This window comes from Mobula hypostoma, chromosome 6 (genome assembly GCF_963921235.1).
Source record: "Mobula hypostoma chromosome 6, sMobHyp1.1, whole genome shotgun sequence".
NCBI lineage: Eukaryota > Metazoa > Chordata > Chondrichthyes > Myliobatiformes > Myliobatidae > Mobula > Mobula hypostoma.
Genome location: NC_086102.1, coordinates 1,000,396 through 1,015,201, shown reverse-complemented (window position 1 = coordinate 1,015,201; position 14,806 = coordinate 1,000,396). Strand labels below are relative to the sequence as shown.

Sequence of the window (14,806 nt, the reverse complement as noted above, 5' to 3'; positions counted from 1 at the left end):
CCCTGTGGAAAATCCTGACAATTCCAGACAATGTTTCTCACCCTCTGCATACCACCTTAGCTGAACAGGGGAGCACTTTTACTAATAGACTAAGACAATTGCGCTATATGAGGTCATTCTTACCCTCGGCTATTAGGCTCTATAATGAGTCAACCTATATCCAGGAAAGTGATGACGACCCCCCCCCCCCCACCCCCCAGGTTAGACTTTGTAGTAACTTATTTGTATTCTTTCTACTTCTTTCCTAATATTTATATTTGTGCACTTATAATGCTACTGTGACACTGTAATTTCCTTTGAGATCAATAAAGTACCTCTCCATCTAGTGTTTTCCACAGAGAAGACTGATGCAAAATACTTATTCAGCTCATCTGCTATTTTGTTATTCCCCCATTAATACCTCTCCAGCATCGTTTCTCGGTGGTCCAATATCCACTCTCGCTTCTCTTTTATGCTTTGTGTATCTGAAGAAACTTTTGGTATCCTCTTTAATATTATTGGCTTGCTTACTTCCATATTCCATCTTTACCTTCATGACTTTTTTAGTTGCCACTGCCCTTCCCATTAACAACACGGTACCACCTTCCAGATGACCCCTGGAAACCAGCTGACCTAGCAATTGGTGCAGGCAGTGTTTAACAAGTGTTTAGGTGAGCTCCTTGGTTGTGGAGGCATAGAAGGCTACAGGCTTCTATTGGGAGCTGGGTGCCAACTGATTGGCATGGATTTGTTGGGCTGAATGGCCTCTCTTGGGTATGAATTAAGATGGAAAAGCAGGAGGTGGCAGGATAAAGTGAATGGGATTGGAGCATGATGGAATGAAGAGCTGAAGGGATCTGACTATGCGTGCCTTGATTTTGCTGAGCCATGCAATGTTTGCTTTACAGGGAATGCACCCGGGGGGGCTTCTGTAACTTCATGCACCTGAAGCCGATTTCACGGGAGTTACGCCGTGAGCTTTATGGACGCCGTCGCAAGAGGTCAGTTTTATGTTTTTTTTCCGTGGCCACTCGTGCATGTGAATGCTGCAAGTGCAGCTTTGGCAGTAGTGCATGTGTGACAGAAGTCTTTGAATCACGTGCAGACACAGTCGGAGTCCCTGCAGTCTGCAGTGGGCACATAAGAGGATATAACCATTTAACCCTTTCCTCCCCCTATGCACAAACTGCAGACAGATATGCTGAATGTGTGGAACTGGTTCAATAAACTCAATATGAATAGCAGTGTGGGAACAATCCAATCTGATAGCCAGTGTTTAACTTTCTGACCAAATAGTCCACATCCATTCATTAGTCACTTTCCCACATTCCTTTGGCCACCCGCCAGCTGCATCCTCTGCAGGAGACTCCTTTCCTCTGAGCTCCAAAGACAGTAGAGCTCTCCTGCATTTAAAGTTCATTCTGAAGCCATTGTAAACTATCTGCTAACTGTTTCAGTATTGTCATTTCTTTGTCATATTGCCTCAATCTGCATTCCAAGCAACATTGCAGCCTGTCCCATACCCTCTCTACCTCCAATTCAATACTGAAGTATCTGGTGCCTAACGATTTAAATTAAGATGTTGCTATCATCAGTGTTAGTCTGTCTTGCACTAAATTCACAGTTGTATCAACTGAATGAGCAGCCCCTTGAAGATAATAGCCATGGCCACTCTATTCAGGCAGTATCTGATCAAATGTGACCTTCCTGTAAAACAGGAAACCCCTCCGAGTTAAATGTTTGAAATGAGGGAACGGAATGACTTCATGGTGGATGACTGGATAGGCAGTGTGTGGGAACATTAAATGTACAAAGGGATGGTGTAATGGGATAGAAGGAACTGGAATGAATTTGGGAATGTAAATAGGACTCGGAGTCACAGAAAAGTACGGTGCTGAAGCAAGCCTTTCGACCTGTCTAGTCCATGGTAAACCATTTAACCTGCCTAGTCCCATCAACCTGCGCCCAGAGATCATAGCACTCCATTCCCCTGCCATCCATGTACCTATACAAACTTCTCTTGAATGTTGAAATCAAGCTCATATACACCACTTGCCACTGGCAGTTTGTTCCACACTCATAGCCCCCTGAGTGAAGAAGATTCCTCTCAAGTTTCCCTTAAACATACGTATCTTTCACCCTTTACCCATGACCTCTAGCTGTAGTCCTACCCAACCTCTGTAGAAAAAGCCTGCTTGTATTTTCCCCATTTATACCCCTCATAATTCTCTATACCTCTATGAAATCTCCTCAATTTTCCACATTTCAGGGGATAAAGTCCTAACTGAATAACTTCAGTCTTTTTCTGTCCTCTTTCAACCTTGTCTACATCTTTCCTGTGACCAAAACTGCACACTATACTCAAAGTTAGGCCTCACCAACATCTTATACAACATCAACATAACATCCCATACACTCAATACATTGATTTATGAAGGCCAATGTGCCAGAAGTTTTCATTAGGGCCCTATCTTCTGTGGCACCACTTTCATCAAACAAATGACCTGTATTCCCAGTTGCCTTTGTTCTGCCACACTCCTCAGTGCCCTATCATTCACTGTGTAAGACCTACCCTGATTGGTCGTATCAGAGTGCAACCCCTTACACTTCTCCGCATTAAATTCCATCTGCTCTTTTCCAGCTGATCCAAATCCCACTGCAAGCCGTGATAGCCTCCCTCACTGTCCAGTACACCCCCAATCTTGGTGTCATCCACAAATTTGCTGATTCACTTAACCACATTATTGTCCAGATCATCGATTATAGATGTCAAAACAATGGATCCAGCACCAATCCTTGTGGCACTCCACTAGTCACAGGCCTCTAGTCACGCTTTACTACCACTCTCTGGCTTCTCCCAAAAAGCCAATGTCTAATCCAGTTTACTACCTCATTTTGAATGCCGATCAACTGAACCTTCTTGACCAGTCTCCGATGCAGGACCTTGTCAAGTGGCCTTGCTAAAGTCCATGTAGACATCATCTGCCTTGCCTTCATCAACTTTCTTGGTAACTTTCTCGAAAAACTCTATTGGTTAGATGTGACCTACCGTGGTCTTGTATTGGCAACCATTGTTAAATGGTTTAGTCAAGCTTGCGTTGAGAGGTTGTGAGGTGCAGAGTGGGTGGAATTTTAGTGATGAGCAGCTGGAAGCTTGGTTTTGTTTGTGCACTAAACATGTTCTGCAGACTGGATACCAAATCCCCATTTGGTCTCAGTAATGTAGAAAATACCACATTGTGAGCAGAGTCAAAATAAAATCACTGAATGAGGAAGAAAGGTGGGTTTTAGATGCCTGTATTTGTTTCTAGAGGTGCGATGGGATTTGGGGTGACTGTGTACACCAGGGTATTGTAAAAGGAACTGCTCTACAGAACATGGGGTGATGAAGGAAAGGTGTGCCTACTAGTACTGTAGATTGGTAGTGGTTGGTGATAACACTGACGGTGAAGAATATTGGATGGAGAACCCTGTTATGTTTCATTGAGGGAAGCGCAGTGGTGAAAGTGCACGTGGAAGTAGGCAGATGTGGTCAGTGGTGGGGAAAGGAAGACCTCTAGAATAATATTGCTTAAGGAGAGCAGGCTAACTCAGAATGGACTGGCATCGTGGCATGTTCTGAAAGTTTCTGGAGATGGAGGGAGGAGGGAGAGACCAGTCAAGGGGGAGATGGTGCCAGTAAAGTTGAAAAGTTTGTAGTTCTGATAGAGAGAAGAAAGCAACCATAAAGCCCACTGGTCCTTTAGATAAAAAGAAGGGCTACAACGTTTCACCGACCCACGGGGCATTGCTTGTGCTCATCTGGGGTGAGTAGTGTTTACTTTGAGGCAGGTGGAGGAAGGTGATGGGTGAGGATCAGATCAAGGAAGAAGCGGAGACCCGCAGACTGTCCTGATGAGAGAGCAGCTGTAGGCCTGGGTATCCGTGGTGGAAGTCAGATACTTGGACTGGAAAACCAATAAGTCTTTATAGATAGTGAGTCTGCCTCTGGCCCCTCTGCTCTCCCACTCATCGAGGCTACCTCCATTCCAAGTGTAATTACTGATGTTATGTTCTAACCAACAATGCATCACCATTTCCCATGTATTTCAGCCAGCAGCACGGTAGCCGTGTGACCTCGTCTGGGGACAAACGGCTGCTAACCATCACCCCAAAGCACTTAATGGCTGCCATCAGGTGAGTAAGATCCTTCTTCAGTCTGAGTGGCAATGACATGCATCAGACTAATTCCATTCTAGTTAAGTATTTGGGAGGAAGGGAGATGAGTGCCCCTAAAGTGGGTTGGAGGTGACTGGGAAGCGGACAGTGATCCTGGCTAGCACACCACTCACACTCAGTATGGAGATGCCCATACAATCCCTCATGCCCAATCTTGTCCCAATTTCAGTGATTACTCCCAACTCTGCTGTGTTATGTGTCAGCGAGCATGGCACCGGCCTGTCTCGGGACCGGTGCTGTGTTGTGCTGAATTACACGCTTACTGTGGTCCCCTGCTCCACTCTGCTGAGACTATAGGGCGGCGGCTGAAGAGTAGACAGTGAGTGTCTGGGACTGAAGGGCGGACGGCGAGTGGGACTGAAGGGCGGACAGCGAGTGGGACTGAAGGGCGGACGGCGAGTGGGACTGAAGGGCGGAGGTCGAGTGGGACTGAAGGGCGGAGGTCGAGTGGGACTGAAGGGCGGACGGCGGGTGGGGCTGAAGGGCGGACGGCGGGTGGGGCTGAAGGGCGGAGGTCGAGTGGGACTGAAGGGCGGACGGCGGGTGGGGCTGAAGGGCGGACGTCGAGTGTCGGGCTGAAGGGCGGACGGCGGGTGGGGCTGAAGGGCGGAGGTCGAGTGGGACTGAAGGGCGGACGGCAGGTGGGGCTGAAGGGCGGACGTCGAGTGGGGCTGAAGGGCGGACGTCGAGTGGGGCTGAAGGGCGGACGTCGAGTGTCGGGCTGAAGGGCGGACGTCGAGTGGGGCTGAAGGGCGGACGTCGAGCGTCTGGGGCTGAAGGGCGGACGTCGAGCGTCTGGGGCTGAAGGGCGGACGTCGAGCGTCTGGGGCTGAAGGGCGGACGTCGAGCGTCTGGGGCTGAAGGGCGGACGTCGAGCGTCTGGGGCTGAAGGGCGGACGTCGAGCGTCTGGGGCTGAAGGGCGGACGTCGAGCGTCTGGGGCTGAAGGGCGGACGTCGAGCGTCTGGGGCTGAAGGGCGGACAGCCAGGGTCTGGGTCTGAGGGGCGGACGGCGAGTGTCTAGGGCTGAAGTGTTGGTAGTGACGGTGGTCCTTTGCTATGCCAGTGCATTGTGTGGGTGAGAGCTTAAGGGTGACTTTGATTCCCCTGACTTCAGTGTGAATCAGGACTAGCCATGATGTCCTTGCCTGCCTGTAAGGCTGAGATTCCTGTATCTGAATCATCCATTGAGCATCAGGGAAGCCAATGTGTCTGCTCAATAACATGATTGAGAGTCATGATCAGATTCCCAGGTTCTTCAAATCATCAGTGATGGCCTCTGTTGTGGGAGGCAGTGGTGTGGTCTGTTCAGGGACTTTGTGCTTGGAGATTAGTTTTCTGGGCAGTTGTGATTTGGGTGTGTGTTCTGGCACTATGCACGACTGAAAGCAATTTTCATCTCCCCCTTTCCTCCATTATCAAAAGGATATTTCAGCTATATGGGATGGTACAGAGTAGTGTTACCAAGGTGTTAGCAATAATGCAACACTAGAAAAGTTTGAAATCAGTTGAAGCAGATGGGAAGAAATTGAATCAATTCTTGACTGATGTTCTGGAGCTGAGGTACTTCCACTGAAGGAATTTGGTAGATATCTTGTAAGTAGTGTTAGAGATATCCTTGTTCAGAGGTGTTGTGGGCAGTGAAGCTGCTGATAAAATGAGTGTGCTTTTCAGTGCAGAGAATGATAGTTGAACCAGGGGGAAATGTGGCCTTGTGCTTGTCCGCAGGGAAAGTACAATGACATCAGTTTGGGCTGTGGATCTCAGGCTGAGATGGAAATATTGGAGAGCAGGATGCTGGTTCACCAGTATGCTGTTGCGATGAGAGACAGCTGTAAGGTGGGGTTGGCCAAATTTGAATTGTTTTCTCTGGAGCTTCAAATGCTGGTGGGAGACCTGATATTTAATGCAATGCTGAATGAAGAAAACATTGGCTGGTGTTTTCTGGGACTTCCAGGTGTGGAGCTGTAAGTGTGCTGCCGTGCTGTCTGTCCTTGTAGTTCAGGTGATAAAGGTGGCAGATTGTGCCTGTGCTACGGGCTGTCAGCTGGTGGGCACAGTGGAAGGACAAAGTGCTGTCCTACCTCAAACTGTGGAATATTTCTGCCGTCTAACCAGGAAATTAGAATTTGTTCACTATTGTTACGTACTGAGATCCAGTGAAAGTCGTGTCTTGCATACTGTTCATAAGATCAGTTCATACACAGAGCAATGGTGGGGGGGGTAGTACAAGGTAAAACAATAAAAATGCAGAATAAAGTGTAACCGCTACAGAGAAAGTGCAGGTCAACAATAAGGTGCAAAATCATAAAGGGGTGTGGCACATGGATGAAAAAAAAAACAGAGCTATGTTGGCGGGAAGTGTTGGAGTAGGTTATAGATCATAGGACGAAAGGCCTGTTCTGTGAGGGAGATTGTGAGGTCAAAAGTCCAGCTTATACTCGGGAATTATTTAATAGTGTTATAAGCTGTCCTTCAGCCTGGTGTATGTGCTTTCAGGCTTTTGTTTCTGCTCTGCGCACTGGGAGAGAAGAGAGCAGAGAATGTCTGGGATGATTGAGGTCTTCAATCATACTGGCTGCTTTATTGATAATAGAAGTATATAGACAGTGCCCGTGTAGGGAAGTATAGACAGTGCCCATGTAGGGAAGTATAGGCTGTGCCCATGCAGGGAAGTATAGACTGTGCCCATGTAGGGAAGTATAGACTGTACCCATGTAGGGAAGTATAGACTGTGCTCGTGTAGGGAAGTATAGACTGTGCCCATGTAGGGAAGGCTGGGTGATGTGCTGAGCTGTATCTACAATTCTCTGCAGTTTCTTGTCACTAACCAAGCAGATACCATCCCAAGCCATGATGCATCTGGATAGAATACTTTCTGTGGTGCATTGACAAAAATTGGAGAGGGTTGACAGGGACAAGCCAAATTTCTGAGGAAGTAGAGGCACTGATGAGCTTTCTTGGCCGTGGTTGGACCAGGAACCAGGACAGGCTGTTGGCAGATACTCACTGCTCGGAATTTTATAGCCTAACATGGGCCATGGCCGTGTCCTTCTGGCCACTGCTTTCCGTTCACTAACCGTATACCCCATTTCTCTGAGAAATGTCACTCGTAGAACATACCACATCCATATTGGCCATCCGTCTGTGCATTACCTTCGCAGTCCAAGTGCCTGTTTAGATCTTTCATAGATGTGAGAGTTCCTGCCTCCACCCAACCAGGCAATACATTCCAGACTACAATCACCCACTGAGGAATTATTCCTTAGCTGCCCAATGATCCTCTTCCTCATTGCCATTTAGTTTTAGCTGCTTTTAAAGTAAGAATGCTTCCTATATTTACATTATTTATTTCCATTCTCATTCTTCATACAGTACTGTGCAAAGGTCTCTGGCACATCTATAAATGTGCCTTATAGAGTAGAACTTTGTCATTGCTCAAGACGAGATTGGTGCCAGGGTGTCTAAGACTTTTGCATAGTATTGTATTTGTCAATGTGGAGTGGAGAGTGAGTTGCAAATCTGGTGGGAGCGAAGGATGTTGGGAATGGCGAGGAGAGGTGTGTGACAGCTGGCAGAAAAGGAGTGCCAGCGATTGGGAGTGGCACAGAGGCAGATACACTCAGCCCTGAAACACCAGACAAGCTCATTTGATTCCAAGCAATTAGTTTATTGATCATTACAGAATGTCTCTCTGGTGCTTCTGCTCCCTCTGCTCTCCATTTCCTACTTTCCCAAATATGATTTCCCCCTCTCTGCCCCTTCCTACTCTTCGGTCCATAATAGAGACCCCTATCTAAACCAGGTTTATCATCACTTACATATGTCATGAAAGTATTTTTTTTTGTGGCAGTAATACAGCAGCCAGAGAACTGGAAATGAATACCAATGAATTGATCCACTTGACCTGAAACAGGAGTGTGTGGGCCCTGGCCGTCAAAGTTCAAACTGGGCATGGCACCTGATGATGATGATGAATATAGTTAAGATACAAAAAAGTCACTACAGTACTGTGAAACTGTCTTGGGCACCCTAGCTATATACAGTTGCATAAAAAAAGTTACCTGGTTTTCTGCATTAATTACACGTGGTCTGATCTTCATCTAAGTTCAGACAAACACAATCTGCCTAACAATTGTACTTTTCATGTCTTTATTGAACACATTGTTTACTCATTCGCAGTCCAGACTGGAAAAAGTATGGTTACCCTTGTGTTTAATAACTGGTAGAACCTCCTTTAGCAGCAATAACCTCCACCAAACGCCTCCTGTAGCTGGTGATCAGACTTGCACAATGCCGATGAGGAATTTTAGACCATTCTTCCACAGAAAACCATCTCAGTTCATTGATATTTCTGGGATACCTTGCATGAACAGCCCTTTTCAGGTTGTGCCACAGCATTAGAGTTGGCTTGAGGTCTGGATTCTGACTTAGCCAGTCCAAAACACAAACTTTCTTCTTTTTAAACCAAACAACAGGAATTCTGCAGATGCTGGAAATTCAAGCAACACACATCAAAGTTGCTGGTGAACGCAGCAGGCCAGGCAGCATCTATAGGAAGAGGTGCAGTCGACGTTTCAGGCCGAGAAGGGTCTCGGCCTGAAACGTCGACTGCACCTCTTTTTAAACCATTTTGGTTTTGATTTACACTTGTGTTTCAGCTCATTGTCTTGTGGCATCATCCAAATTATATTAAGCTTCAGCTGATGGACCACTACCCTGACATTCTCCTGTAAAATGTACTGTTCCCTCAATGATTGCAAGCTGTCCAAGCCCCGAAGCAGCAAGCAGCCCCAAACCATGACACTCCTTCCACCGTGTTTCACAGTTGGGATGAGGTTTCGGTGTTGGTGTGCACTGCCCTTTTTCTATCAAACATAGTGGTGTGCGTTTCTGCCAAGTTCAACCTTGTCCCATCTGTCCACAGAACATTGCCCCAGAATTGTTGTGGAACATCCAGGTGGTGTTTTGCAAACTTGAGACATTGCAGCAGTGTTTTTTTTTGGAGAGCAGTGGTTTTCTCTGTGGTGTATTTTCATGAACACCACTCTTGTTCAGTGTTTTTCTTATAGTAGACACATGAACAGAGATTTTAGCAAGTTCTAAAGATTTCTGCAGGTCTTCTGTTACCCGTAAGTTCATTTTCACCTCCTTCAGCATTGCACATTGTGTTGTTGGTGTGATCTTTGCAGGATGCGCACTCCCAACAGTACAGAATTTCTGCCATTTGTAGACAATTTCCCTGACTGTGGACTGATGAGCACTCAGGTCTTTAGAAATGTTTCATAGCCTTTTCCAGTTTCATGCATCTCTACAATTCTTCTAAGGTCATCTGGAAGTTGTTGTGATCGAAGCATTGTGCACATAAACAGATCTTTCTTGAAGAGCAGGCTGTCAGTAACCTGACTTGACGTGTCTTTTTTATAGGACAGTGTGCCTCGACAACCCACACCTCCAATTTCATCTCATTGATTGAAACACCCGACTCCAAATAACTTTTGCAGAAGGCCTTACCCCAGAGCTTCACATCCTTTTTTGAACCTAGACTGCAATTGTTTGAATGGTGTACTCAGTGTTGAAAAGAAGTACAATTATTTATGTGTTATTAGTTTAGGCAGATTATATTTGTCTATTATTGTTACTTAGATGAAGGTCAGACCACATTTTATGATTAATTAATGTAGAAAACCAGGTAATTGCAAAGGTTTCACAAATTTTTTCTTGCAACTGTATGTATGCCTGAGACGTTTGCATAGTACTGTACCTGGCTGGTTCCCTCTCAGCTCCATTCCAAGTATAACAAACCCAACCTATCCATTCTAACTGAAATGCTCCACCTAAAGCAACAATCTTCTCTGCACCCTCTTCAGTGCAGTCACATCCTTCCTTTGGTGTGGTGACCAGAATTGTCCACATTTTGCTTTATATAATTGTATTATATTCTGTGCTCCAGATAATGAAGCCAACTATTTTGTATGCCTTCAACAACACCCTATGCATCTTGCCAACTTTAGAAATAGTTGGGTTTGTGTTCCTTGGTGCTCCTCAGGACCCAATCCATTATTATGTCTCTCCTGCCATTACTATTCTTACTCGACTTTGTCATCTCAATCATCAATATTAATTTTAATTTGTCATTGCTCTGCCCACCAGGGCAAGCATAAGCACTGTTACTGTTTCCAGTTGGTGACTTTTAAGCATAGTGACCAGAGTACTTTCAGCATTTTCTGCTTGTTTTGATGTTGTTTTAATGGCTTTGTACTTTGTAATAGACACAGATCAAGATCAAGATCTCGTGAGCGCAAGCGCTCCAGGTCACGTGAGCGTGGAGGCCGCGGTGGCCGGGATCGAGACCGTGATCGTAGGCGTTCCAAGGATCGTGAACGATCTGGGAGGTTCTGAGCATCTGACAGCAGTCTGCATGACAGCTCATATAGAAGGACCACAAACCAAGATGTGATTGGAATTTAATACTTTTTATGTTTCAGTTTAACATAAACCTCAGTTCGTTTCTTTTTGATGTCCAATAAACCTTTTTAAAATAAAAACGGAGCTGATGCTAGCTGATTTGCAATACCAGTTCAGCTTTTTGCTAATAATCTGGTTTTATGTCTGAATGGATCTCTAACCCCTCCTCAAACTCACCTCCTGTCATTTCTCCCCCTCCCCTCCAGCCATCTTGTCTCTCCACTTCTGCTGTCTCTTTGTTTCTCCCCTCCTTTCTTTCTCTCTTTTCTTTCCCTCCCTTGTTTCTCTCCCTCATTTCTCATTCCCTCCTTTCTCTCGCCCCCCCCTCCCCATCCACTCCCATGCCCTCACCATTAACTGATTGCCTAAACAGGTTCAGGAGAAAGTTTCCTGTTTTCTTGACCTTGCACAAAAAGGTCATCCTGCCGAGTGGTGGGGCCTGGTTTGGGAGGTGTGTAACTACTACATCCTGACACCAGTCCTCTAATTTTGATACCTGTACCATTTCAGTAATTAGATGGTGCAAAATGTATCCATGCAGGTAATGTAGTCCTGGCAACACACACAAAATGCTGCAGAAACTCAGGACGTCAGGCAGCATCTGTGGAGGGAATGAACTGTCAACGTTTTGGGCCAAGACCCTTCAACATGCCTTCCTTCAGATGCTTGAATAGATACTTGAAGACACTTGTTGAAGCAATATGTCAGAATTGGAGCTTGAAGTCCAAAGCAGCTTGGATCTGGGGTTTGGCAGTCTACTCACTATATCCCTCTGAATCTGTGTGCACACATGCAAGCCAGAGTATCTTGGAGTCACATTAACTGGCAATTGATATACTGACATCTTAAATGCAAGAATCCTGGGTGAATATTGTACTGAAATTAACACAAACAATATGGAGGGGGGGAACGTACATGATCCCACCAAATACTGGATGTGCTGACAGTGTAAGTAACGGGTTACCGTTCAGCAGTGCTGCAATGAGAATCATCGCTTCTCAGTCTATACAGTCAGCCCATGAGCGACTCCGTTGCTTCTGTCTGATCGAGGTGTCGAGCAAGGTCGAAGTTGCTGAGGACGGGCAGGTGTTTGACACCATCTGCCTGCATTTCACAAGCCTTCCTCTTGCTTTTGCAGGGAAGTGCATAAGTCTTGGGATCTACGTTTCCAGGGTTGATCGGCGAGTCTGTGAATTTGTTCTGGGGGACTTTGAGGTTTATGTTGCACATGTTTCTGGATTCTGGTTACTTTTTTTTGTTGTTGAGCAGTTTGATCAGGGCAATGGATGTAGACTGGGGTGCTTCGGCAAAGAATAGCCCTACATTGGCTAACAGCACAGTGCTGAACTGAATATTACTGGTTTGATGTTTGATATTCGTGTTCCCTTTTTGCTGTTTGCGCAATTTGTTCCTTTTTTCATGTTGGTGTTTGACGATTTCTTTATGGGTTCCGTGGTGTTTATTTGTTTCAATCCTGCCTGCAGGAGGACGAATTTCAGCGTTGTATTCTGCATACATACTTTAACAATAAATATACTTTGACATTGACTTCACTCACTAGCAGTTCTTTCCACCATTCGACACAGATCCGTGAGGTGTCACCATTCTTTGCACGTCAGCTCAGCACACCAGGGCACCAAGAGTTTGAAGTCCTGCAAAACGTGGCAGATGCAGACAGGCTCTCCTAGTCCAGAATAATAGTAGTGGAGTGAAGATTGGCTCACCACTGAAAGGCATCCAGTAGAGGAGGTGTCTAGCTTCAGTTTTGATGCACCACTTTGTTCTGTTCAATCACTTTAGAACTGACTGGATTAGGACCTGGCAATGAACCAGATCAGGTGATACCTCTCAGTGGGAGACTATTTCAGAGACAGTTTCAACTCCCTAACCTTTACTATAGCCTTGGAGAGGGATAGGAAAGACCAGATGGGAAAATGTGTTGTGTTGCTGAAGTCGGGCAGAGGGAGCATGTAGGGTCCTCTCCATACCACTGGCTGAGATTCATGGGAGACGGCAAGACATCATAGGCAGCCCTGATGGTGAAGCTCGCTCTGAATGTCCCCATCTCCCACAGCTCTTTCCAGGAGATCTTTTCTCCATTCCCTCCCATCTCATCCATTGCCCTTGCCTTGCCTGAGCGACGGCCTTTGCGCACCTTGCTGCCACCTCCTGCCGACATATTTCCTGCATCACGAGCCTTGAGACAGAGCAGCCTTGTTGCAGGCTGGTGTACTGTCCCCAAGGCCAAGACTGCTCCTCCCTTGCTGCACTCGGCCCACGATGTCCCTGTGCTTGAGTGCGGCCTCTGCTTGCTCGGTTGCTTCTGATGGAGTCCATTTCCTCCCAGTACCCAGGATGTGGGCAGCTTGTGCTACAAATGGATCACTCGCCTCTGTTAACATCATCTCCAGTCTTACTTTGGCGCACCTGTACTCCTCTGAGAGACTGGAAATGGGTAGCTCTAGGACTCCTTTGCCATAGAGCCCTGTGCTGCTGAGGCACCTGGGAAGACCAAGCCACTTCCTTACGTATGAGCTGATCAGTCTCTCCAGCTTTTCCACCTTCGAGATTGGAACTTCATACAGGGTTAGTGGCCACATGCGGCATGGAAGGAGCCCAAATTGCAATCACCCAGAGCTTCAACTTGCCAGGGAGTGTGGTTCTATCGATGCTCTTGAGGCCATTGACAGCATCCTTCCTGAGCTGATCTACCTGCTCTGTGTCTTTGAGGGATGCGTTATACCATCGACCTAGGCTCTTCACAGGCTTCTCGAAGACTGTTGGAATCGTCTCATCGCCCATGTAGAAGTGTTGGTCTACCAGCTTCCCCTTGACGATAGAGATACTTCTGGACTTGCTCAGTTTAACCTTCAGCCGAACCTGCTCGATGTTCTCTTGAAGCTTTCTCAACAGGTGTATAGTACAAGCCTTGGTCGTGGTGCATATTGTGAGATCGTCCATGTATGCTCTGATAGGCGGCAGCCTCAGGCCAGGTCTTATGTGCTGTCTTCCAACCACCAATCGAGATGCTCTAATGATCACCTCCATGGCCATGGTGAAGGCTAGCGGGGAGATGGTACAACCGGCCATGATTCCCACTTCCAGATTTTGCCACACTGTGGTGTAATCTGCTGTTGTCAAACATAGCTGCACGTCCTGGAAGTAGGCCTTAACGAGGCTTGTGAGGGCCACTGGGACCCTGAAGAAGTTGAAAACAGTTGAAGGCATTGGCAAGGTCCAGGAACACCACATGAAGATCTGTTCCCTCCTTGGCAACCTGGATCTGATGCCAGATGGTGCAAGCGTGTTCCAGACAGCCAGAGATGCCTGTTTTCCGGATTGATGTATCAATCAGATGGTTTCTTTGCAGATATTTTAACAGCCTAAGAGCCACCACACTAAAGAAGATTTTGCTCCTAATGTTTAGGAGACTAATCTGGTGGAATTGGCTGATTTCTGATTAACCCTTTTCTTTTGGGATCAGGATTCCTCCGGTTCTCTGCCAGGATGTTGGTATCTCCTGCTTACGCCATACCACCTTCATGAGCCTCCAGAGGAACCGCAGGACACCTGGTGCATTTTTGTGGAGCCTGTATGCACTCCATTGGGACCTGGGGCTAATGCGGCCCTTGCTCTATGCACAATGTTCTCCACCTCACTCCACCTAGGTGGGCTGATATCTATTTGGTGTTCCAGTGGATGAATTGGTGGCATGTCAGGTGGGAGGGTGACCTCTTCGTGGCATCGGTTGTCTGTGTATTACTTTTCCAGGTGTTTTTCCAGTTCCACCTTTGACACTGAGAGACTTCCACTCTTCTCCCCCGTGAAGAGACCCTTCACAAACTTGGAGGGATCTTTATAGAAGCTTATTCTTGTCCGCTCCTCCTTCCTGTGCTTCCTTACCAGGTTCTCAGCTCTCCTCAGTGCCGCGAGCCTGCTCCAGATGTCTGCTTGCAACAGGTTTATGCCTTCCTTCTGCTCCTCTGTGGCCTTCCTCCATTGTTTCTTCAGCTGCCTCCTCTCTCTGACTGGACAATCTATTTCCTTCTGCCTCCTGGACCTAGTGGGGATCGTCGATGTAGTTTTCTTCCTCTCTAGCACTCCAAAACGTCCCGCTCCATAGCTATAGATTAATCCCCCCA

At 46.7% G+C, this 14,806-nt stretch overlaps 1 protein-coding gene across 4 annotated transcripts in view; it reads left to right on the top strand.

The window, feature by feature from the left end:
- u2af1 (U2 small nuclear RNA auxiliary factor 1) overlaps positions 1-10,744 on the top strand; it is an 84,449-nt gene extending 73,705 nt beyond the window's left edge. For 2 of the 4 annotated variants that reach the window (XM_063050198.1, XM_063050199.1), the window contains exons 7-9: positions 888-980; positions 4,072-4,155; positions 10,469-10,744. In XM_063050198.1, coding sequence (XP_062906268.1) covers positions 888-980; positions 4,072-4,155; positions 10,469-10,598 — 307 coding nt within the window. In that variant the 3' untranslated portion in view covers positions 10,599-10,744. The remainder of the gene's footprint in view (positions 1-887; positions 981-4,071; positions 4,156-10,468) is intronic. The other 2 variants (XM_063050200.1, XM_063050201.1) reach the window with 1 other exon arrangement.
- Positions 10,745-14,806: the final 4,062 nt, after the last annotated feature.